The 26507-nt window shown below is 38.2% G+C and overlaps 2 protein-coding genes across 2 annotated transcripts in view; one reads left to right on the top strand and one right to left on the bottom strand.

Moving 5' to 3' along the window:
* Positions 1-4606: 4606 nt before the first annotated feature.
* The window catches only part of Hgsnat (Heparan-alpha-glucosaminide N-acetyltransferase), a 28334-nt gene continuing 6433 nt past the window's right edge, over positions 4607-26507 (bottom strand). Inside the window, exons 3-10 of the mRNA XM_034969813.2 lie at positions 26127-26242; positions 17389-17545; positions 16251-16455; positions 13386-13553; positions 12147-12268; positions 11525-11694; positions 7095-7281; positions 4607-6240 (exon numbers count right to left, since the gene is read on the bottom strand). Of these exons, the coding sequence (XP_034825704.1) occupies positions 5946-6240; positions 7095-7281; positions 11525-11694; positions 12147-12268; positions 13386-13553; positions 16251-16455; positions 17389-17545; positions 26127-26242 (1420 nt within the window). The 3' untranslated portion in view covers positions 4607-5945. The remainder of the gene's footprint in view (positions 6241-7094; positions 7282-11524; positions 11695-12146; positions 12269-13385; positions 13554-16250; positions 16456-17388; positions 17546-26126; positions 26243-26507) is intronic.
* On the top strand, positions 18498-20678 carry LOC138402434 (esterase FE4-like). The gene is made up of 3 exons (XM_069499054.1): positions 18498-18713; positions 18803-20037; positions 20432-20678. Exons 1-3 carry the CDS (start codon positions 18528-18530, stop codon positions 20658-20660), a joined length of 1650 nt encoding a protein of 549 aa, XP_069355155.1. The 5' UTR covers positions 18498-18527; the 3' UTR covers positions 20661-20678.

Consider the following 26507-nt stretch of genomic DNA (forward strand, 5'->3'; position numbering starts at 1 on the left):
TATCGATCGTTTTATTTTGTTTTTTCAACCTTTATCGAAGTAATTATAGTGCGTAAATTTTGAAAAAGGACTTCCGTAATTGCTCTAGATGTGTGAACTTTCATGACAAAAGTACGGTTTACTTACTAAATCTTACTTTTGAGATGTCAGTTGAAAAATAGGGCAAATATGACGAGTTCTTTCTCATTTACGCACTATACGGGCATTCACTGTTAGCAGCGTGCGTTACGGGCTACGGCGGTGACGCACTCATCCGATCCGAGTCGAGAGAGAAGTTGTCATAGATCTATTTGTATGTTAGCTTTAATGACATAATATGACGTAGATATGTTTTATATCCGTATTTTTATGGAGTCGGATCGGATGGGTGCGAGATCGCTCTAAGGCCAAGGGTAGGTAACGCTTGGGTAACTTTTCAAGTTTTGATAGCGTGAACTCAGAGATATCTGGGGCCCTACCACATTAGTTTGACAGTTGACAGTGTGACGATTCGATTGTAATCAACCAATCAGACGTGATTGCGATCACGTCATATAGCTAGAAGCTATCAAACTATATAATATATGCAAAATGCTTGCTATATGCAGATGACCTAAAACTTATATTCGAAATTACTTCTATCGAAGATTGTCTCAAGTTGCAATGCGATCTTACAGCTGTATATCACTGGAGTAAAGCGAACAAAATGGAGTTCAATCGTGACAAATGTTCAGTTATGACCTTTGGTAAAGTTCGGTATCCTTTGATACATGATTATAAAATGGATGGAATCCCTATTCCCAGAGTACAGAACGTGAAAGACCTAGGCGTAATTTTTGATAAAAAATTGACCTTCCATGACCATATTAACACCGTAGCAGCTGACTCATTTCGAAGATTAGGATTTGTACTACGCAACTCTCGGGAGTTCCATAGTCCTTTGGTAATACGATTACTATATTACGCCTTAGTCCGAAGCAAGCTCGAAACAAGCACCTGTGTCTGGCATCCGTACGAGGCAAAGTACGGACTTATATTAGAAAAAGTACAAAAGGCCTTTCTAAGATACCTGTATAAACGTTGCTATGGATATTACCTTGGACGATCTAACCTATGGACTTGTAACGCGCCTAATATTACGAATAAAAATTTCTGTCACTTTTGGTGCGGGACGAGGAAACACTACATAGACAACTTGACACACTGACTCAACAAAGTTTTGTGTCATTATTAACACACACATATCTAAATCTTCAACATTACTACATTTTACGCACACTAATAAGTTATATACATCAACATACAAAGACATTACGAGTGTAAGACAGTCAAATTGATTTGCGATGCTACCGTATCGATATTTTAAAATATATCGATAGTTTTTCAGAAACAAAAGTAGAAGTAAGAATTTATTACTCGTATTTAATTACTTAAAACCAGTGTTTGGTCAGCGTAGCGTATTCTTGCATACATTCACCTCACTTAATAGGTAATTATCCCAAAAACTAATAATGCAACGTAAAAATAAGAAAAATATTTATTTAAAAAATATGCACATACTTTTTTACTTATTTTATATCATTTTTAATCTTTTGTATTTTTTTATATAACGAAATTTTCATTTAAAATTTCGATAGTGAAAATGTGCTTATTAATGACTTATATTATTATATAATACAAAATAAACCTGACCGCGCAAAAACCTACCAAACATAATTAGTAGGTATATCAATCAATAAAATGTTTTTTTCTTTCCAATCAATCATTTATTTATTGCACATTGGGTTTACATGGTAATTCCAATATGGTGTACTCTTTGTCCAAAAAAATTAAATGTAAGTTATTAAATATTACACGTATTGCCCTTACAAATTAGCAATGCAAAAATTTTCTCAATACCTGCCGCTTTTACCCCACAGCAAAATTCCATAAGACATATATGATACTATGAAAATAAATTAGTAAACACACACGGTGGCCTCTTCTATTTTTAACACGTCATTATTTACCATTAGGTTAATGTTATGTATATTCTTGGCGATTCTCTCTGTAAAAATATCGAAATCTGTAAAAATAAAACGATTATGATAAATTATTACCTAATCCTCATCCTTGAGAAAGGTACACCTTTTAGCTACAAATTACCCAGTTCAGAGACACCCTACCCCGTTTCTCGCCTATCACTAAAATTGCGTTGCTTTAATATTTTTTTAAATGTATTAAGTACGTGAAATCACAGAAATCGACCAGTTTTATTACAAGTATAGGTAGCGAAAAAATTGTGGTAATTAATAATAACTATTCTTTACTTGACTTGAAGACGGTAATTTAGTCGTTAATAATAAAGAAAATGTTTTCATCGATATCGATAATCGAACCGCAATCACTATCACATGATTCTTAAAAATCGAACCTTATGTCCTATGCAATTAAATCTAATACTGAAAAATTTGGTAAAAATAACACAATAGTCTCGTGGGGAGTGCGGTATACTATAGACGGAGAGCCAGGGCCCAAAATACTGTTTGAATTTACTAAGGCTAATTTTTTTATAGTTCATTAGAATGGTTGCGTACACAAACATACTGCGGTCAGTCAAGTGAACCTGAGAACAGTGACTCAGGTGCGCTATCAAAGGTGTCGTACCTGCGAGGTAATAAAATGAATTTACTAAGGCTGAAAATTGTTATATAACTTGTATATTGCATATAATAAAAGTTGTAATGGTTAGTCAGCAGAATATGGGGACAGAGCTGGTCAGTATGCGCAAAAAATTAGCCTTAGTAAATTCAAACAGTTTTTTGGGCGCTGGCTCTCCGTCTTTAGTATACCGCACTTCCCACGAGACTAGTGTTATTTTTACTACTACGTAATTTCATGCTGTTCACGCGTATTCAAATTTTAACCTAATTTGTATATAACGAGGGTTGCAATTGTTTAGAAAAAACAAAATATAGTCTCGTGAGAAGTGTGACTCGTTTCTACCGAATTATTACGTACTCAATTACTGAATCGGTAAAGTTCTCGATTGTTATTTTATTATAATAATTTATGTAATTTAATTTATAGAAAGCGTTTATTACACCAAAAATACTTACTTATGAAATGAAATTCCATCTTTTTGTAAATTTGATGTGTTTGATTTGTTCTTGCACTCACTAACGGCACAAACAGGCATTTTTCACCCAGCGTGTAAGACGTCGTCACACATCGAAAACGATTCTGACAATGACAAAATCGATTCCGCAAACAGTGTTTATAAACGCAGTGGATTAAAAATCCATTACTATTGACAGAGGGGAATAATCATGCGAGGCGCGTCCTTAGGTTAGATCGTCCAAGGATATTACCCTTTCCTATACCCAACCAAATTTTTGTTAGGTTGCTTAGGTTTCAACTCCCTGGAGGTCAGACGCATTTGTGACCAACTGAAAATTATGTGTCAAATTTTGCGAGATGTTAATGCTCCAGAACTTCATGACCAACTGTGTCGCATACGTGTCCCTGAATCCAACAGTAATCTTCGTCCACGAAAAAATAAACTTTTCGTGGTCCCACATCATCGCACTGTTGCTAGATCTATATCACCTATACCCCGTTCATTAGCATCATTCAACGCGCTTTTGGACAATAATGCTCAATGGGACCCATTTTATGATGGGTCTATAATACTGGTACGGGAGTTACTGAAGTACGCTGAGAGCATTGCATGAATATGTCATTCAATGTTCTCAGCGTACATATTCAAAATTCTTTGATCTTTTATCGTTTTGTATTTTATGTCTTTTTTCTTGTACCTTTATTTGTATTTAAATTTATTATTAATCATCTAGTTAGTGTAAGTGGCACTGCCGTTCTAATTAGATATAAAATATAAAAAAAATAGGTAGGGCTCTCGGTTTTCTGGAATCGCCCAGCAGGTAGGTATATCAGTCATCTATTGCGTAAACTATTATCATCACTACCATGAAAGTGTGTTTATTTGTTGGTTTGTCCTTCAATCACGTCGCAGCGGAGCAACGGATCGATCTGATTTTTTGCATGGGTTTAAGACTGAGAGTGACAGGCTACTTTTTATCCCAGGAAATCAAAGCGTTCCCACGGGATTTTTAAAACCTAAACCCACGCGAACGAAGTCGCGGGCATCATCTAGTTTAGTATAATCAGAATAATGGATGTTCAAACGTCGTAAGTAATTTTTGACATCTCTAACAAATTTTGAATTTTTTTAAGTTCACTTCCAAGTTTCATTTTTGAAAACTTACGCTAAGTTCCGTTTGCGCTTACCCGTAGGCCAATCAGATTCTAACGTGGAAAAATATCACGTCAACTTTTAAAGATATTGATTTTTTTTATTGATTTTTTATGAAGAATATTAGCCATGTTAAATGACAAATATTCCCCTTTCCTCTCCAACTAAGCGTCAGGATTGTGCTAGGAGTAGGTACGACAATAGTGCAACGGGCGGGGTTTGAACCGTCGACCTTTCGGTTTTCAGTCCACTCCTTTACCGGTTGAGCTATTGAGGCTTTTGATTGGTCGACTGAACCATCTCCGCTCCGCCCCGTTTGGATGAAAACTGGCCCTCGCGTCCCGGGAGTACCTACTCAACTCAAAGAATAGGATTAAAAAATAACAAAGTAGGTACCTAGGCACTAAAATCATCACTATTTTTATTAATAGCACGCTTTAATGTTTTTTACATTTACAAATTATAATAGTTTTATAGTTGAAAGGTATAAAATATTTAATTTAGACTAGATCTTTATCAATACAATAATTAGATATATATTGTAGAAGAATAACAAACTTAGCTAAGCAATTTACGTATTTTGCACGACAGTTGCATGTTCGCTAGTTAGAATTTTTTTTCTTAGACTTAATTAGGACGCCTTTTTTTAATAACTTTCAGTCTTTTGTGTAAAATTATTTACTGTGTGTGTCGTCAAAGACTATACAGTGTTCCTTATAGTTAAAAATCTAAACTAGGGTTGTCATTTTGTGATTTAGTTTAAAAATACTATTTCTTTTAAATTAAAATCCTATTACTTCCTAATCTAAATCTTTTAAGTATCTACAATGTCGACAACCCTGTCTCTTAACTATAGACCTAAGTAATATTACATTTAGATTTTGTTGTCTCTGAAGAGTCTCTAGTCCACATATTTTACAGCGACATTTCTCACATTTCTTGTTGAAATGTTTAAAAACAAAATTACAATACCTATATCTCTATGACCTATATACTTTTCTCAAATCACGCCACGTCAAATTAATTGTCTATTTCGTACAATATGGACATAGACATTACAAAATAGTTATTCAATTTTTAAGTCACGCAGTTTTTTTTATTGCTCGATTGTGTGCTACTGTGAATGACTAAAAATTTTAAATAACTTTGCAAGCCGTTGTACCTAAGTTAAAGTAAGGCACCAAAATAAGAGCACCAACTAACTTATGAATTAGAGAATATGGATATTAAATGTTTAATCCCCCTTTTTTAGGCGGGATTCGGTCAGGACATTAAAATCTTGGATGAAAAGTGTAGTAGCACTTTATCCTGGCAGTGTTAGGCTGGGTCTCCACGTAAATACATGCTCGACGAGCAAGCTTTATAATATAGCAATGCTATAAATAACGTTGCTATCCCTGTTTCGAAATTCGAACTAATGTATGAAACTTTATGATACAATCGGTGTCCTAAATAAATAAATATCCTTGATGAACATAATTAAAGGCATCGAGTGGTTAGGTACCTAGTATTAAAGCAACAGAAGCTATAAGGCTGTGGTCCATCTGACAGTGGGGCGACTAGCGGGCGCGTCCGTCTGCTCAATTTGTCCAATGACCTTTGGCAGACGCTCTTGATTAGGAGACACCCGGGCGTCTTTCTTGCAATTCCTTAAAACCCGCAAGAGCTTACTATTCACGCAAACTGCCCCACGGTCACCTGGGATAACTATAACTCAGAGTGAGATAAAAACTTTCTTCTTCGCCATTATATGAGCAATAATAACCCACAGCGCTGTTCCCCACACCGCTTCTACCAGGCGTATTCCATGCGTGCTCATCTCTGGCACTCTCCAGTGGAAGGGGAATAGGTGTGCGCACACCGAGTGGCCGATGTACAGCGCGATAGCGTTGAGCCCTGGAGCCCTGAAGGGTCCTCCGTCCCACAGGCGCCACGCGTCCGTGAATGTATAGCAGATGCTGAGTAGCGCGAGGCAAACCGCTGTTGTTACTAGAACGAAAGACATAGACCTGCAAAAGAGAACGAATTTTTTTTTTACATATTCTTCATTTCTTAGAGAGCGCGTAGGTACCGGTAAGCGCAGTGTAAGACGACCTCCAGTCTACTGGACTGATGACTTGAAGAAAGAGGCGGGAAGCGTGTTTGTTTGGTGTTTGGTGGCGTGCTCTTGTAAAGGTCTACGTCCAGCAGTGGACGCAGAAAGACTGATGAATTGGATTAGATAGGATAATCTTCTTAGTTTTTTGTATCTCGGTAATAAGCATGCTGAATGTATGCCTCCATTAGGGCATAGGGGCATAGAGGCATTTTTTTCAATCAAATATCAATTTCTTCAACGATGAAGGAAAACATCGTGACGAAAACTGTATGCCTGAGAGTTCCCTATATTATGTCCTCCTATGTAAAGTCTGCCAGTTTGAACTTGAATAGTGTGGTAGACATGGCCAAAGCTTTTGATTCTGAGAGTTGACTCATGCTTAGTAGAGAGTCGGCGATGGGTTGATGATGAAGTAAATAACGGTCAGTAAAACGAAATTTATGTGAATATTGCAGCAACACTAAGATATTCACCACAGGTTCTTGTTAATAGGCACCACGCCATGCTCCCTCGAGAAGCCAGCGAGTAGAGCCCCAGCCAGCGCGAAGACGAGTGCCCAGGCCAGCCAGCGAGACACGCGCGCCTTGTGTGACCGCTGCAGCAACTTGGTGATATTTACCACAGGTTCTTGTTAATAGGCACCACGCCATGCTCCCTCGAGAAGCCAGCGAGTAGAGCCCCAGCCAGCGCGAAGACGATTGCCCAGGCCAGCCAGCGAGACACGCGCGCCTTGTGTGACCGCTGTAGCAACTTGGTGATATTTACCACAGGTTCTTGTTAATAGGCACCACGCCATGCTCCCTCGAGAAGCCAGCGAGTAGAGCCCCAGCCAGCGCGAAGACGAGTGCCCAGGCCAGCCAGCGAGACACGCGCGCCTTGTGTGACCGCTGCAGCAACACCGTCGCTCCCGCTTGCACGCCCAACAGAGCTTGTACTGCTGAGGTCAGGCAACCTGAAAATAAGGGAAAGCATGAACACTTTAGTTTTCCTTAGCTGACTTGAAAGATAAACAAATCGCAGAATCCCAGTAGAAACGCGCCAGCGACGCGATTTGCCAGGCGCATTGGAGTCAGATTTTCACTCGTAAGTCGTAAGTAATTTTATGATTTACTTAAGTGTAAGTTCGCGGTAAAAAAGATAGACTTTTGCAAGAGAAGCTACTTGTTTACCCTAGTCAGTCATTCAGTCCAAAAAAAGATTTTACCAATATTCTGAGAGGAAACCCATGCTCATTAGCGGGCTGGCGGTCAGTTGATCATGATGATGATGATGACGATGACGTATCAATATAATAATTATATGGCAATATATAGTACGCTACAATTCGAGGTGGCAATTGGGAGGAAACACCCCGCACACCCACACAGCCCCCGCGCTAACTCAGTGCGGGCGAACGCGGGTGACGTGCGGGTGAGCGATTACCCCATACCCCGATTGCCATCCGACTGTCGCGTACCTACTATTCTACTTACCTAACCATCAAATTGAAATAAAATTAAAGACCAACCTACTCGTAGGTACAGTACGTGGCCGAAAATGATGAATATCGGCCTTTAGAATGACATTTCATCTTTGTAGAGCGTTGTCTCTGTCACTCATACCCTGACGCTTTTTCGGTCTCAACGACCGAGACAGTGCTCTACAAATCTGCTGTCTCCTTCTAAAGATCGATGTTCATCACTTTTGGCCGCGTACTGTATGATCACTGGGTGTGGTCTAAAGAAATGTTATCGAAGCGAGGTCATATTTATGAAATGCAGCAATATTTATCTACGGAAACGTCTGGGAATCTTGTCAATTTTCTTATCGTAATTATCTCGATAGTACTAGCAATGAAGATAGGTATCAATATTTAAAACCGGCCAAGTGCGAGTCAAACTCGCGCACCGAGAGTTCCGTACTGCAGTCGTATTATTTCGACATTTTTTTTTTCATGTACCAAAATTGTAGTTACAAAGTAATCATAAATTAAGTTACGTTGGAAATGCTTATCATTTGCTGCATTTTGCACATAAATCAAAAACTATGATGCAGAAAAATAAATAAAAATCTGATTTAGAATGTACATATAAGTAAAGCCTATTCATAAATGATACCCCACTTGGTATAGTTATCTTACTTTGAAAGTTGAAAATACTAAATTATTTGTTTATGAACACATTTTTTTTTGTGATGTAACCACAAATTCACGGTTTTCGGATTTTTCCCCTTACGTGTGCTATAAGACCGACCTACTTAAAAAATTTCAGATTCTAGGTCAACGGGAAGTAGGCCTATAGGTTTCTCTGTCAGACATACAGACAGACAGACAATAAAGTAATCCCATAAGGGTTCCGTTTTTCCTTTTGAGGTACGGAACCCTAAAAAGTAAATGCGCAAGTTAGTAAGGAGACAGTAGATGACATTCATGTTTTGAATTTTGACCTGCATTTTACTGGTTTCAACTAGTATCTTTATATTTTCTAAATCTGAGCAAACCAAGAAATTGAACATTTTACCTACTAGCTCTTTAAAGTGTAATAAAAAATTAAATTAAATTAAATTATATTATAACAAATGTTCGAACATTATTTAACATCCGCGTTCAACGAAAAAACAAATGCTTCCGAAGCGTGGAGGAAAAGTAAACAACCAAAATTAGCCGGCCTTCTTGTTATCATAACACTTGTAGGCGCGCTAGGCACGTACATCAGAAATAGGAAGGAGAATGACCGATAATTATTATTATTAATCCTCAGCCGACATCAGAACGTATCAGAACGTAGTAATTACCCACTAGGTACTTTAATCAATGATCTTTACAATTAGTTCTCAGCACTTTAAACAACCTATTGGATGAGTCGGGATTTACTTTCTTAAAATGAACCAGGCCGCATATGTGAACTAACGATATTCTTGTGTTATCAAATTACATGGACTATCCTCAATTATTATCATGGAAACTCTCATGTATAGCACAGGGAAACTATCAACGCAAGGTAACGAGGTAAACCTAACCTAACCCTACCTAGGTCGCCTCCAACCACCCCTCACAGCGACCCCTCACCTCACTCTAACCTAATCTCAACATCATCATCATCATCATCATCATCATCATCATCATAGCATCATCGCATCATGTGATTAGGGCACAATTGCTATTGCAACCTCTGAATCAAATCACTAGCCATTTCTTTATCTGATCATCTAAAGACAATTTACCACTGGTTCGGAATGCTACAGCCTACCGCGAGAAGAGCCAGCAAGAAACTCGCGTGGCGACTAGCTCAATCATCAATCTCAACTTCATGAACACTCTTAAAATAATCATTGCATTGACACTCACTATCTAAACCAGATCATATTTTTGACTCCTCTTTACTAACTCGCAATATCGCAATAGCTCTACCTTATCCACTCTATGCGCGTCTACATACCGAACGCCATAGCATCGTGCGCTACGGCGCCTCGAACACTATCATCCAGGTATGCAATCGCCACACTATACCTACGCGAATCCCACTCAAGGGATCGCCAGCTCGTGCCCGGTTTCCTCGAAACCACCAGAATGCAAGCTATTCGATCTAATGGGAAACTCATTGTCTGATTACCCTACCTCTTGTGTAGGGTAGTGTCTACCCTACACAAGAGTCATCAATGATTCTTAACCAAACGGGTTATACGTTTCTAAAGCGGGTACTATCAAAGTTAACTGCAAATTACTATCACACTAAACTATCACTTTAAACTAATTATTATCTCAACTGCCGGTATATCTCCAATTACACTCTAAATTACTAGCGTTTGCAGAAATAACCTTAACGGATGTCATTATAATAATCTATCCACTGAGCCAACCGTTAACTCACGAATTACTCTAATATTCACCAATATAATTAATACTCCATATTCGTCTAACAACTACGCGAACATTATTAATAGTGCTTTGCAGACAAAGTCACCGGATAGCATTAAAGGTTAGAATTACTTTAAGGTTACGATTTAACACAAACATTCTACATTATCACAATCACAGAATTAAATATCATTATTATTCACGCTAAAAGCTACCTATCTCGAATTACCTAAGCTAATCTGAATTCTAATAAAAAGGCTACAGTGAATTCTGAATCAGACAACCTACGCGTGTCTGTCAAAATCCAACTCTGCCGGCTAATCCAAGATGGCTTCTTTTCACAGAGTAAAGCTTCCTTCATGCAACGTTTCTTTTCACGGAATCTATGACAGTAAAACCTATTATAACATTGACACGCCTACACACTTAATAATGGATGTTTAATACCTACTCTTATTAATATTACGTTACGTTACATAAATCATAATAATAATAATCATCATTATCATCATCAACCCATCGCCCGGCTCACTATTGAGCAGGGGTTTCCTCACAGAATGAGGTTTCCTCATACCGTTAAAGCAAGTGATACCTACTTATTTGCTTAAAACGCATGTAACTCTGAAAAGTTAGAGGTGCTTGCCCGGGATCGAACCTCGACTATGAGGCCGTCATCATAACCACTAGCTAGGCTATCACCGCTTACACATGATGGAGCTAATTTAATATTTGCTCACTCAGGGACATGCAGTGGCGTGCAATTCATAGAGGCATAAAAGTACTGCTTACCCTAGTTGAAATGACCAGTGCCCATTTTTCTTTATGACCTGCCATTCAGTAGGTCTATATAAGGTGTATCAAAGGCCTATCTTACTAATGCTTACCCTGGCTTCGAACTCTGTGCACGCCACTGGGGACATGGCTGGTCAAGGCGTACCTATCTAACTTATGCTCTTGGACCAGGTAGATTTTATTCATTGGTCTGAGATTATGTAGAGAAACATTCTATAGAGAAGACATCTACCCACATCCGTACCAACATTATCGGTGATCCACGGGTTATAACATGTATGTCCTTACTTATTTTGGGTGTTACTACATCCATTCTACCGATGTTGATCGGCCTACCATTGATCAGGAAACTTTGACTTATCGATCGATGGATACAATAATTTGATCCACTATCGATGATCGATCCACCGACCGTTCGCGTTCTTGACGATCGTTTGGTCCATTCTTCCTAAAAAGCTATCGATCGTGGATCGATGACGAATCGATACATGCCGAGCTATCGAGCAATGTAACAGGAACTACTTTAACTATCAGCCGATGGCATCGGCATCAATAAACTAATAGGTACCTAACAATCCCTCCGGGTCCGTCGGTGGTCCACCGTATACGTTTCTTGCGTCACTGTGTTGATAGAGATGACTCTCGCCCAGCAGCAAGCGGTCGATGTAGCCCGACGCACCGCCGCTGCAGTTCGGCGCCACCCACTCGTCATGTTTACCGCCAGGACCTAGGTATCCACTCAAAAAAAAAACAGCTATTTAGTATTTTACAACCTAAGTACTTATATGACGTGCGCTACGGTCAGGGACAACTTACTTGAGCTGCGCTGCGCGACGCGGCGCGGCATATAGAGTTTGTATGCAGCAAAGCGCACTTGAGTGACGCAGCGCGCGCGGCAAACATAGTTTATATGAGTTTGTATGGGGCAAGGCGCAGCCGCGTCTCGCGGCGCAGCGCAAATGCGTTTGAACCTTTATAATGTTTCATGCGTGCGCAGCGTAATTTCAAAACCACTGTCGTATTCTAAGGCATTGCCATTTAGCAAGACTAGCTTTCATAAAAAATATATGAAAACTATATGTGATTTTCAGTTTCAACAATTTATAACAAAAACAGAAGAGGATACTTAGCAGATTGCGTCACAGAATAGATTTATTATACTTAGTAGCATTACGAATAGCAATACTCACGTGGGACAGTCAGGGTCGTGCATGATGAAGGTGATGGCGCTGTGCACCGCGATCAGCACGCCGGCCAGCACCCAGCACCAAGCGCACGACAAAACATCTTTCAGGGCTTGGCCACATGCACCCTGGAAACATCATAATTAAGCATATTTCCGTAACTATTTTGTGTTGTGGTGAATACAATAGTTATCAAGATCTGTTTTGACTGCAGGGGTGTTCCCAAGCCTGGAAAAAAGGGGACGGTTCATCGTTGGATTTGCTTAAAAAATCATCTGGTATGAATTTCGACATAGAAGTCAATTCCAGATCACCTTTAACATACGAGTATGTAGAAGGAGACGAAAGACCGCGATAAAGGGAAGAAGACTGTGGAGGAGGCCAGTAAAGGGCCTACAAAGAGTTGTAGTGCGGCAGGAGGATGATGATGATATCTCCGCAAGGGTGCGTTCCAACTGATGTGGAATGTAACGGAGATGTGTTCAAATGACTCAATCAGGTTTTAGTTGGATAACGATATTTTTATTAATAATCTAATCGAAATTACTTGTCTCCGCTTAGCTGCACTGTCCTCCGCTTCGGTGGCAATGCACCCTAAAGTCTTTTTTTGCCTATCATGATAATATGATTTGGATTGATATAAAACATGACGTCACAAGTGGATGTGGATTAGCCACTCCTTGTGTCACTTATTCCCTGAAAGAGTGGATACCACAAGGAAAATCCATTGAGGGAAAAGTGAAAACAATCGCATAGCGGAAGAGCATACCTACGACTGGCCTTATAAGGGAGAGCGGAATGAACTTGTCGGCTGCAGACAAACCTGGCAATAGACTACGACTTTTATTCATAAAAATTGAAGCACCTTTATGTCTTCAGGGTATTCTGCAGTTCCTGTGCGGTGTACGAAACTCTGTGGCCGCACATCACTCCCATCAAACACCTACTAGGTAACTATTTGATTGCGGAGAAACTGCATCAATTATTATTACAATATCAATGGTTGTGATTGGCTGAATTTACATGTGTATGAGTGATTGGAAGAATACCATAAACTTAGCCAACCACAACAATTGCGAGTGTAATAATGATTGATGGATGTTTTCTGGAATCGACCTGCCTGGATACACTCATCGTGCGTCATATACTGAGGATCTAGAGTCTAGACAAACGTGCTATTTGGCTCCTCCTGCGTAATGCGGGTTTCTCCTCAGTTTAAGCCAGTTTGACCGAATAAATACTCACCCTCGGCGGTGTATAATACTTGGGCGCGGTAAGCGCGTAGAATCCGGCGGCGACGAGGTACGACACCGCCAGCCTTTGCAGCACGCCGAATATCCGCAGCTCGCCGAGCATGTTCGACCCGTAGATTGTGTTCATACTTATGCCAAGCAGGAACATCATGAAGGAACGCTGGAAACAAATTCCTGTAAATGATTTGTTTGACTCTACAATAAAAAAACAACAACATAAATAAAAACTTTACATAGTAGTGATATCCATCATTTCACAGAGAGCATGTGAATAATCACTTGAAAAGCATTTTCATGTGTAACACTAGCCGCCTTACTTAAAATCATGAACCTACCGTAGTGCGAACCAACAGTAGGTACCTACGTTTAATCCGGCTTTATTTTTAAAATTTGCACGCGTGTGGTTTGACCCGAGCTTAGTTGCTAATTATGCAACGCTCGAGCGAAAATTGAGCATCACATCGCATCGGTTCGAAATGCCTTTCCTACCGAGAAGATACAACAAGAATCTCTCTTGATACCGTCAGTCTAAAATAACCAGACCAGCCTTATTTACCCAATCAAAGTCAAACCAAGGCAAGTCCACTCATTTCTCTAGGTCAATATGGATGACCGTCATAATGCATCCGTCGCTGCCGTCTCCAAATTACCTATGTAAGATATACATTGAAGAAAGTAATCTCTCATCTCTAACTACAACAGCAAATAATGTAATGGATGAAAGGCGATGCGAAATAATCGCTTCGTAATCGCCAAGGGTAGTTGTGAGAGTGCACGATAGTATGCACGCAAGCGCAGAATTTCCAATGAAATAATAATGTGTTGCGAAAAGTTAAAATCGCTCGTTGTATGAAACACGCGTAGGTACTTGCGTGAGACATTTGATTGTAAATACGGAATTTAAATAGGTTGACGAAATTTTATAATGTAAGTACCTAACTATTGTACGACTGTTCGACTTGAATATTTTAGGTAGCTTCACCTAAACCGCAAAAGAAATGAAAGAAGATGAATAAACTTAATGGCAGCCATTAACTTTGTCTGCATCGAATTTCGATTTTTCCACGTTTCAAAAATATGAAACAACCTTTCGATCCCCATTTGACCCCCATAAGAAAATCTTTCACAACATATTATTATGCATTTTTCTAGAGTCCTTCAAAGCCGTCGCGACTCAGGGTTCATGGTAGCTAAATGTTTTCACCTCCTGTAGTTTAATTGCTAAGAACCTTTATTTTACTATGACTTAGGTAAGGCTTTTACGGGCTCTTGAACCATTACACCCACGGAAGTAGGAATGCTTGATTAATTACACCCTATACTTAACCCACCTGCAGTGGCGAGCAGTTCATAGAGGCATAAAAGCACTGCTTACCCAAGTTGAAATAGCTCCGCCCGCATTTTTCATCATGACACTCAGTAAAAAGGTAACTTAACTGCCTACCCTAGCTTCGAATTATGTGCACGCCACTGCCCACCTGATATGCTCGATTGTTCCTGAGGTTTCATGTACACAATTTAAGCATGTAAGTTTGTGTAATATAGCTGTGGCGTTTCGCGTAGGTAAGTATATAATATTTAAAGCAGAAGTATGTTATAGAAGATATGTAATATATTATGTACCTAGGAAGAGTGTTGGAGAAGTCACTACTTTTAAATTATTGTGATGAGAAATCTGCCATTGATTTGTTGCAAAATGACTGTAAACTGATGGTTACAAATTACCACTCCAATTTCCTGGTAAACGTTACCGTTTTCTAGAAAGTGAGTAAGTACTTTCTCAAATCGATGATATTATGAGAGGAGTTTGTGATAAATCATTACCGGAGTGCACCGCAGTAACCGCTTATATTACATAAGCGCAAACGGGACGAGATTCGCGTACTGGTTCAACGGCTTATTTTGTTTACAATATAAGGGTAGACGAGTCGGTTAACCTTTCAGAACCAGTTTATTACATAAACGCAGCGGCCCGTGAATATCGTCAGTCCACGTCAGTATTATGCGTAATATTTTAAACGGAAGTTGTTTTATTATTATTCAGATACAAGTTAGCCCTTGACTTGACTGCAATCTTACCTGGCGGTAAGTGATGATGCAGTCTAAGATAGAAGCGGGCTAACCTGGAAAGGGTACGGTAGTTTTCATTAAACCCATACGCCTCTAGTTTCTACACGCCATCGTACCGGAACGCTAAATCGCCTGGCGGTACGGCTTCGCCGGTAGGGTGGTAACTATAGACACGGCCAAGGCCTCCCTTGATATTGAAAACTTACCTACCCCATTTTATTCAACTGGATAAATATGTAGTTATATTATATATTTAATGTGCTCATTGATTTTTTTAATATCTATTAATCATCCACTGAAAAGATTAAGTACCCAATTAAAAACTGCAAAGTGAAGTTTCGAAAAATTGTTGGCTTTTTATTGATGTGTCCGGTATACAACTGCGATTTCTAGAGGTTTTCTAGGGATTTTTTGTTAAATGTTACGTACCTAATAAGAAATCTACGTTAGGTAGGTACTTATTTGAATTTTGTATAAAATAACCTGATAAATAAATTATTCTTCACAGCCTTTGAATTCAGGCGGCGCAAACCGTAGCATGTCAAAGTTCCTACAACGAGAGTGGATGTTTGTTTCGCGCCATTCATGGGGAATTTTCAGGCTTTCGCGCCACGCCGTGGCTTGTAGGCCAGTGAAAAGCCGGAATTAAAAGCTTTATGTAGTATTAGCCACAGAGTAGGTAGTACTATATAAATATAAGAAAATTAGCCAAGAGCAGAAAGATTTTTGGCCTAACACTAGACTAGCTAAAATAGTTCGGTTACTGACTATAGCCACAAAAACTTACCCTGATAATATGTAGAACAATCTTCCACCTCGGCACGCCCTTAGCGAAGGCGCTTTTAACCGAGAGTGGGATGCAGACCCCCATGATCCACAGGAAGGCCGGGAAGACCAGGTCTCCCGCAGCTAAACCGTTCCAAGTGGCGTGCTCCATCCACCAATATCCACCGGCTCCGTCGTTAACGAATATCATGAACACTATTGCAATCCTAAGGAGAGGAAAAAATCAATTCTTTTTTTCATTTTTCAGGCATAAATAGGACAACTGGTGGTTCAGGACAGCGAACCTTGCTGACCAACAACATGCCAAATTTTTTCAAGCAAATGTTGAATGTGAGTTGTGATATTTCTGACGAACAGTCATGCCTTAGTGAATTAGCGGTAAAATAGTATGGTACACTCAATAAAAAAACATCTGATCATTAGATCTTCCCAATCTTTCCTCTTGGAAGAGTGGTTGTGGCTATGAACTCTCTTTCACTGCGGCTTCAGCGACTTCTGTTGGTGGCATTACGTGCACACAGAGACAGTGTTGCGGAATGTATCCATCTAGTCGGGGAAAGACCACGTGGACGTGTGCCCTCTACTCGACCTTGCACGTTGTACCAGGAAGTGTTCGATGACACCTCTCTTTCTCGTAATGTGCCCAAAGAAATTGGGCATTCACAAGTACAAGCAACGAAAGCCTCTGATTTATTTCTAACTCTTTGAGTATGGAGACGTTGTTACGAATGTGAGGTCCAGTGAGCATAGCACCACATTTCCAGAGCGTTGAGATTCGTGTCTGAGGGTTCACGTCTCAGCCACGTATAGAAACTAGAAAGATCGGATGGACAAAACTTTGGTGGTTTCCGTAATAGACCGTAAAAGTAGCGAGAGCAATTTTTTTATTAATTTTTACAAATAATTACATCTACTTCCGTAATAGTTAGTACTCTGTGATGCTAAGCTAGTAAAACGAATTTTGCCTGGTTGAGTCAGTAAGTAGGTGTATCCTAGGATTGCTGGTGTGTCGGTATTTCAAACTATGATGTACGTACTTCTTATACTTACAAGTACTTTTGCAGAACACTCTGGTAGTTATTACGATGTTTAAACGCATTTAGGCAAAAGGTTTTTTGGAATGACCTTCAAGCACTTACCCTCTGAATGTGTCCAAGGCTCGCAATCTCTGTTGTATAGCTAACTCCTTGTCTCCATAGCGCAGTTTGGCTGAACGCCTCACTCTGGACATGATGAGCTTTAGCACTCCGTATAGTACCCATGCCCCGATCAGCACTCCCAGCAGGAGGAGTAGAGCTGAAACCAAACACACGAACTAAGTTTATGGATTTAGAGAGAAGAGAGTATGTACGACATATTAGCCCCTTGATCTGGTGGATGAGGAGGTAATTAGGTACTTGGATATAGTTTCACCATCACAGCTTTTTTCAAGTAAGTATCTCTACATCCTCAATATTCCTCGGCATGTTTCCGGTTAATATACGAGGTACCTTCCTATAAAAATGGTATTACTTTACCAACTACTTGGTTATGATTTTATGTTATCAATCAACTTTACCAGCTACTTGTTATGAGAAATCAAATTCAATTAATTAACCAAGGCTACTTTGGCGCTACTTAAAAGAGGCCTATGTCCAACAGTGGCTGCATATTGGGTGTAGAGTGGGGCCGATTCTCTTGTACACAATTTCTAAACTAAACTAAATTAACAGGTCTAAATTTAGTGCCATCCTTTTCCCCAAGCAACATTATGAAAGGGATAGCATTAGATTTAGACATGCCATTTTAGTTTAGTTTAGAGATTGTGTACAATGGAATTAGCCACATTATGACGGTAAAATGACTAAGAACAGACAACATCAATGCATGGACACAAGCACCTTGAGGCTTCAAGAAACCTAACCTATGGAGTAAAAGAACGTGCATCGATTGCGGCAACGGACACGGCGCGGACGGATGGTAAAGACCAGAGTTTATATCACGGGTTGTTTTAGGAAATATTAGTTGCGTCGATACCTATGTAATTTTTAATAATATCAATAAAGTCTGCTTATCATTTTTGGTTATCAATGACGATACCTTTGTAATCATCACAAGAGTACCTACTTACAACAATCATCAATTCTTTTGATAACGGAGATGAAAATCGATCTTAGGTGTGACAGATAAGTTCATCTGACTACTTATCACAAAACTCTTTATAGATAGCGCATTCTTGAAGCTGTCCACGAAAGTGGCACTTGCCTAATATTGTTTGTAATCTCATGGCTCTTTAAAAATGAAAGTTACTTTATTTTACGTTTCATATTTAGTGATTAGTGTTAATTGTATATATTACAATAGAATAGATCCACTTGTTATAATAGGACAAGGACTGGTGAGAGGTACGAAATCAAGCGATGGAAGTTACTCATCGTTTCTAGGAATACCATACGCTCTAGTGGATGTCAATAACCCTTTTGGTGTAAGATTTTTATTTCATTAAAGTGAGCCCTCAATTGTTACTTTTCACCAATTATATATTAATATATCTACATTTTCACGTAATTTCAGCCAGCGCAACCCCACCCAGGTTTCGGAATAAATGTGTATAACGCTTACTACGGACAGGTTAAGTGTCCCCAATTAACTATTCACGATCCCAACGTTTTGTCCCTGGGTACTGAAGTTTTGGATTGTCTACGACTGAACATATACTCACCAATAACCGCAAGCTCACAAAATCCTCTGCCAGTTTTAGTATGGATACACGGAGGTAACTTTGGTGTGGGCTTTGGTGGAGAATACGGTCCAGACAATTTCGTGAAACAAGGCATTGTAGTGGTAACTGTCAACTATCGTTTGGGACCTTACGGTTTTATGTGTCTTGATATTCCGGCTGTGCCAGGGAATCAAGGATTAAAAGATCAATACGAAGCCTTACAATGGATTAGAAAAAATATCGCATCATTTGGTGGTAACCCTTATAACATAACGATAGCTGGCCAAGGAGCAGGCGCAACATCTGCCTTACTGCATCTATATTCGGACAAACAAAAAGTATTTAACAAAGTTATAGCACAGAGCGGTACCCCTCAAAATGTTGGAACGTTTGTCGAGGCTGATGTAGATGCAGCAATCAAAATTGCCAGATATTTGGGTTTAAATACAACAAATAATGATGAAGCTTTGAGTTTCCTTACACAAGCGTCTCACGATTTAGTTACTGCTGCTGCAGTGGATCTGAATTTGCAACTGAAACCTTGCAGAGAAAAATCTTTTAGTGGGATCGATAATTTCGTTGAAAATGACCCATATTCGCTGACCAATCAGAGAAAAGTGCGTAATACACCAATCTTAATTGGACACACGAGTCGAGAAAACTTGAAGTTATCAAGCATTTATGGTGATGATTACTTCAAAGGCGATCCATTTGACGCAGTAATTAGACATATTTTTAATTTCGATGAAGATCAATTAGAAGAAGCTGTAAGAATTATAAAACGCTTCTACATCGGTGATGAGCCTGTTTCAAAACTAGTAGAATCGAATTTGGAAATCTTTGATTCCGATATAGTGTACAATCATCCTGTGCAGAGAACAATCACTAATTTACTAAAGGAGAATGCGAGTCCAGTGTATGAATACGAGTTTAGTTTCGTTGAAAATGAACAAGAAACTGGTGCTGGAAATTCAGAAGAATTACCTTTCTTGTTCCAAATGCTGAATACTAAAGTTGAAATGAATTACAACAATCAATTGATAAGTGATCGTATAACAACGTTGTGGGGAAATTTCATAAAATTTGGGTAAGTAATAAAATTTTAAGTTTTTAGTTTTTAATTAAGATATAATTTCAACTTTATTATGGAACATTTTATTATGACGAGGGTGGTGAGAAGTGACTGATGATGAAAGCTGAGGTGTCACTCATTAGGAAAGGCAGTCCAACAATGGTAGTCTACAGACTGACGATGATGATGATGATGGAATATTTCTGAGTGTTTTTTTTTTTGGTTGATTTCACTTTATATTTTAGTGGTTTCTGACCTACATTCAATGTTTTTAAAAATTACAAATGGTATTTCTTCTACTCACTTTTAATGTAGATCATTGAAAAACGTTACTATGCACCAAATTAAAGTTTATATCGTTAACCCTACTTACCACTTTACAATTTTACTATTGATTTTTATGTCTTAGGAATCCCACGCCACGGACAAGCGAATTATTACCGGTAATATGGAGCCCCGTTACTGCCGATGCCAGACCTTACATGGTGATTGACTCCAACATCCATCTCGAACGTAGAATAAACCACGACAGAATGGCATTTTGGGACCTCTTCTATTTAGCTTACGGAAAATACAACAAACTTTTGCGGCAGTGTAAATTAATTAATTCACCAACAATTAATTGCCTCTCAAACTAATTTACGAGCCTGTATAATAAACTGACTGATTGTTGTCGGCCGTTTTATTAAGTACCTACTACCTACCAATATTTGTTCTGGTAAACTACACGAGTGAAACTGAAAATCCGTACTTAGTGGGGGACTACGTCACAGAGAAAACCTACCTTATACCTACCTATACTCTAAATCTCAAGTTTTTAGATTCAACTGCGCGGCGGGTACAGCTGTTTACCTAGTATACATTGATATATCAATCAATCAGTAAAGATGACGTTGTAATCTAAAATGCAAGCACCTGAAAGCTGGAACGGGTGTACGACTACTATATCATTCATCGAAGAATAGGTACTATGCAGTAAATTAAAAACAAACTAAGTAAGTATTGGGCTACACCAGAGCTAGTAAAACCATGATATTATTATCTACTCGTATTTTGTACCGGAATAACGACTTTGCCTGTAGGGTAGTAAGTCAAAGTCAAAGTCAAAGTCAAAGTCAAATGATTTATTCAAAATAGGTAATAAATTACTATTATTGATTGTCTGGTATAGTGTTAGATTTGTAAGATATAGTGGTGATAATTATAACGCAAACTTAAAACTAAAGCTACGAGGGTTCCAAACGCGCCCAGGTCTGAGAAGAGCCCACAACAAACTCAGCCGGGTATTCAGTAGACGTAGACCAGACCGAAGCCAGTTCATGTATAAATTAATATTCCCAAATCGATCTAAGAGTCGAATTATGGAACTTATATTCACATCGCCTATTACTGCGTAATACCTTAAGTCGTCTCTATCGTTATCTGAATTAATGAAAACATCCTCAAGTGATGAGTTCAATAAATGTGAACCACTTAAGCGTTCCTTAGTATTCTGGGCCGTATCTAACGGATGATGTTCATCAAATAATTCCAAGTCGACGGAACAAAAGATTTAGGACAACGAGACCCGTACCTCCCTTTAACTGTAAGCCAATTTAACGTTAGTATGGTGATATCAGATACCAAGTACAATTGACAATGAACCGTATGGATCGATCATTGTTCTGTAAATGTTATTGGATTCTTTCGAAGAGTTGTACAATTGAATTGGATGACAAGCGAAAGAGCGATAAATCAATTTATTGGTTAGATGGTTAGCGTTCGCTTTTCCTGTAGGAAGTTGGAAGCTATTAATAGTTCATTATTGACCTCATAATGTCGAAAGTATAATCATTATAATGATTTGAATTCCGCTTATCATTTGGATTCACAGACAGCAGTAATTGTTTCCGTACAAAAATAGCAATGACAGAATTGCAATTTGTTATAATAACCTATTCCTCTTTCTTCTTCATACGAGTAGTATAGTGCTTTATAGGAGCGTGAGCTTGTGCAGACGTATTTGCATAGTTAAAGTTTAATTTGAGACTTATGAACTGAGTTAGATGCTTCCTAAATATTTCTCTATGAGTAAGCCAAAAATTGACAACAATTATCCCTATTATTGAACACATGAGATACCATTTTTAGAATTCTGTGGAAATTACAATCTGAAGAAGCTGGAAAAGATTTTATAACAATATCACAGCCTAGAAGTTAGTTAGTACTTTCACTAGATCTAATGTTTGGTATTAGTTCCGCCAGATTTTCACAATTTTCTCCGACCCTTAGCGCGTGACTTGAGACCATTAACATTGGAATCACTTTTTACAAAACACGCCTATTGTTTTATACGCACCCAACGTTTCTGCAACATGACTCAATCCATCTTTAACTTGCAATCCAGTGCGAAATACCCATTGAAGTACTTACTATTGGTATTTTTATGATATTATTTCATCGCGCATCAGTAAGTAGTTAAGTACTTAGATAAATACTTACGATACCTAGCCATCATTATACGTCATGTGAGAAAAATGGTTAACATAATGCAAGTGTTCTAATTTTCTCGATGCAACAAGATTTTTTAGTGATTTTCTTTGGAGATGAAGCGAAAAGAGTAGGTACGCTATTAAGGTTGTAGGTATTGATAAATATAAAAGTGAGATGTTGGCCCGGGTTAGAATCCCATGCAGGGGCAATTTGGAAATTTATATTTTGCTAGATAATGCTCGTGACTTCATCAGCGTTTTAAAAATCCATCGGGAACTCTTTGATTTTTCGGGATAAATAGTAGGGTGTTAAGCTTGCTCTTAGTATTCAGCTCTTATTCAGAGTATAAGCTAACCCCTATTTCAAACACCCAATTCGGTTTTGTCATTGTGGCGTGAAACAGCAACAAACATCAAACCTCCAAACTTTCACATAATTATTGATGATACCATTCTTGAGTCCGGCAACAGCGACTGAATCTCTGTTCATAATATTAATAAGTAATTTATTATTATCTACAATTAAGGGTTTCGCTCATATGTGCCTTGATGTGGCTGATGTAGTTACCCTATTTTGGCGCGGAATAAGCGTCCACAGGACATGATAGGATACCATCTACATTACTGTAAGTTATATTAGATGGTGGACTGCTTTTGAGTTCTTTTGAGTTTACATCCAGTTCAATGCTTCTTTTGCCTTCAAACTCTGTGATATTTCTACTGAACCAAGTGCTTCCACTTCACTCAGTGTTCAGCCAGACTTCCCCAATAATTTTACATTTATAATCTATTAGGATTTACAGTCTGACTCTTGCCTGGTATTCTTGTTATTGACAGGAAACTAACACATTTTGTAAACATCTCCAACGAAAGGACTTATTTATGAACCGCTGTGTAAGTTCATATAACTGAAGGTCAACATAATAATATGCCAGAGCTATATTCGAGGTGCCTTGGCCGGATTAATTTGCATACAGAAATAACGGTACACAATACAGTCGTATGGTAAATCAACAGCTGGATTGGATGACACTGTTTTGGTGAACTTGAGCAAGCTTAAAACGGCATTTTATGTAATCTGTTATTAAAATGGCATTGATGAAAACATTGTGTTCCTTTTTAAAGTAGGTTATTTGTTTTTTAAGCCAAGAAGTGTATCGTGCACATAAACGTTTTCATCTGATCAATTTACCTAACTGTAGATGAAAATTGAAATTAGAAATAAATTGGCCAATTTAATAGGTAAAGCTGAACTACACGCACATCTATTGGGCACTTCTACTCATTTCTAGTTCTGTAACTTTTCTATGAGCAGTGGCATGCAAATGTAGAGGCATAAAACAACTGCCTACCCTAAGGTTTTTAAATTATGTGAAAGTTCTATATCCTCCCCGGTTTTAAAATATACTTACTTAGTTTCAGAGTTTTTATTGCTTCGTTATAACTAAAAATCGGTTATTAAAATTAATTATTAATTGGCGAAGACAAACATGCAGACACACTTTTGGACTGGACATATAATACTAGATAGATTTTTAAACAATATTAGCCGTTTTAGTGTTTAAACATACCTATATCACACACTGGCTAACTCAAGTGTTTAGTCTAGTCGGGCTAACGTCGACCAAATACGTGAGTAAAGCCGGTGTGTGATATATGTATATAGCCATATGTATCTAGCCATGTTAATCATGAGTAACATTCCCCTTTCCCCTCCAACTAAGCGTAAAGCTTGTGCTTGGTGGGTACGACAATAGTGTAACGAGTGGGGTTTGAACTGCCGACCTTTCGGATTTCAGTCCGCTCCTATAACCTTTGAGCTATTGAGGCTTAATAATTGAGATGGATGTGTATTCAATCCCTTGATCAACTACGAATTTTAATCTACAATCAGCGAGCTACTAAGAAAGTCGTTTCACCTTCATCGAGGCCTAAAAATTAAACTAAATCATCTGCAAAACAACGAACCGCACTTAGTGTCAAGTTTAAACTTAGATTTATGTCTATAGCACTGACCGGTTTATGATGAGAAAAACTTAATCGCTGAGCTCTAGTGAAATCGATCGGAATCTGGCCGAGGAAGATAGTAATTAAGACAGTATACCTACTAGTAACAGATGAGACAACAGCCAAGAAAAAGGAGCCATTTAGCTACTTTTACACAATACTATCTATTGAACAAAGATTGTAGCCAGAATTTTTTCTTAACACGACAAAGTATCTATTTCGTAAAGCCAAATTAAATCAGCAAATATGTCAATGTCATGTTTTTTGCTGATTTTAAGTAAATCTTTACTACCGCAGGGTAAGTATAAATGAATAATTGTGACCTTTAAATCCAAACTCTTTTAGAAATAGAATCACTTGATGGTTTAAATAAAATTATAAAAATAAAAAAAATGTTTTTATTTCGACCAACAAGGATCATATTGGTGTTAGTAATTACACGAAACTTAAACCTATTTGTTAGTAAAATATCTATAACTATAATATCTATAACTATTTAAATTAGGACAGGATCGATTTACCAGCACGTGAATCATAAAAGTACTTACTTGTCAAAGTTTATTTGAGCAAAAAAGCTTTCAATTTCTATTTCTTGAAAAATAGAAGTGGTCCTATACCTACTTAACCCACGATGCAAATAAGTTAATATTCTAGTGATAAAAACCAAAAATCTACTATTGCTACTACTGCACTAGCAGCTATTAATATACATAGATACTAATAATGCAGCTAAATAGTATTGTTAAATATCAATAAAATAATTTTCGATGTTTTTGAGATTATAGCTTCAAATAGACATACACGTCGGGAGTGCCTGCTTTATTTTATATTTTGTACCTAATACAGTGATTTTTATATGAACATGTTGAAAATAACTGCTCTAACCTTCAGGTAAATCTCTTCAAAGAAGAGCGATACTCGTATAAGATAATAGCAGGTGCTTATATCGGAGCTCAAAAAGAAGGACACCGATTATTGTTAGTGTGTCATGGTTGTCCGTTTCAAATGGGGCAGGAAAATATATTTTATTGTCAAACATATCTCTTTCATTTTTATCGGGGTCAACTATTTTGAGTTCACGTCGATAAATCGATAAATAATCGATTGACTTGTGCTGCAGTTATGGTATATGTTTATACGTACCTAAAATAGAGTTAGAAAAACGGAAAGCTTCAGTTTCTTTTATACCCGCAAACTTTAAGTTTCCCGTCTTTGAAAGCTTAAGTTTCATTGATTCCCCTTACAGTTTTTTCTTAAAAGAAAAGTATGCAGAAATATAGGTACCAAATTGGACGTTTACGTAAGGAAATACAAATTTTGACAAAACAAAATTCCATACAAAACTTTTCCAACAATTTTCTGCACATATAATTTACACGACCTTTTTCAGTGGTTAATCAAAGGAGCCAATGCATTGCCGATTGTTGTAGGCTCCTTGTAATCTGCTAACGTTTATCAACCCCTTGAATAACCCCATAAGTATCAATGATTAGCGGGAACAGCGCTGAAGGGAGCTGAATCCACAATTTGCATGCATGAGAAGTTAGAATTCCACATATACCTCGTGAAAGATTTTTGGAAACTCGTTAAGAAATAATGGGCAAATCTACTTATAATAATACTCACGCATATAAATATCGACAGGTTCCTTGGAAGTCCGTATGTCGCAGCCTACGCCGGTCGCGTTCAGTGTGTACACGCCGAATTGTCCCAGGTTCGGTCTCAGCTGACATAGCAAACCTCTGCAAACAAAAGTGTGTTTAGAAAAATTCCTACAAATAGGATAACGACCTTTAAATTCAAACCACTTAAATAAATGTGCTGTTCCTTATTAAATGACTAACAATTAAGAAAACTACATGTTAATAATAATAATTGACACTCATTAAAAGCATAGGCTGAAAATTTCGCCCTAATTTAAAGCAAGACAACATAATATGAATAGACAAACTATATCGCGACGTCACTATTATAGTTTTGAGTAAAAACAAGGACTTTGTAGGGCCC

The sequence above is a fragment of the Maniola hyperantus genome, chromosome 6, assembly GCF_902806685.2.
Source record: "Maniola hyperantus chromosome 6, iAphHyp1.2, whole genome shotgun sequence".
NCBI classification, from domain to species: Eukaryota; Metazoa; Arthropoda; class Insecta; order Lepidoptera; family Nymphalidae; genus Maniola; species Maniola hyperantus.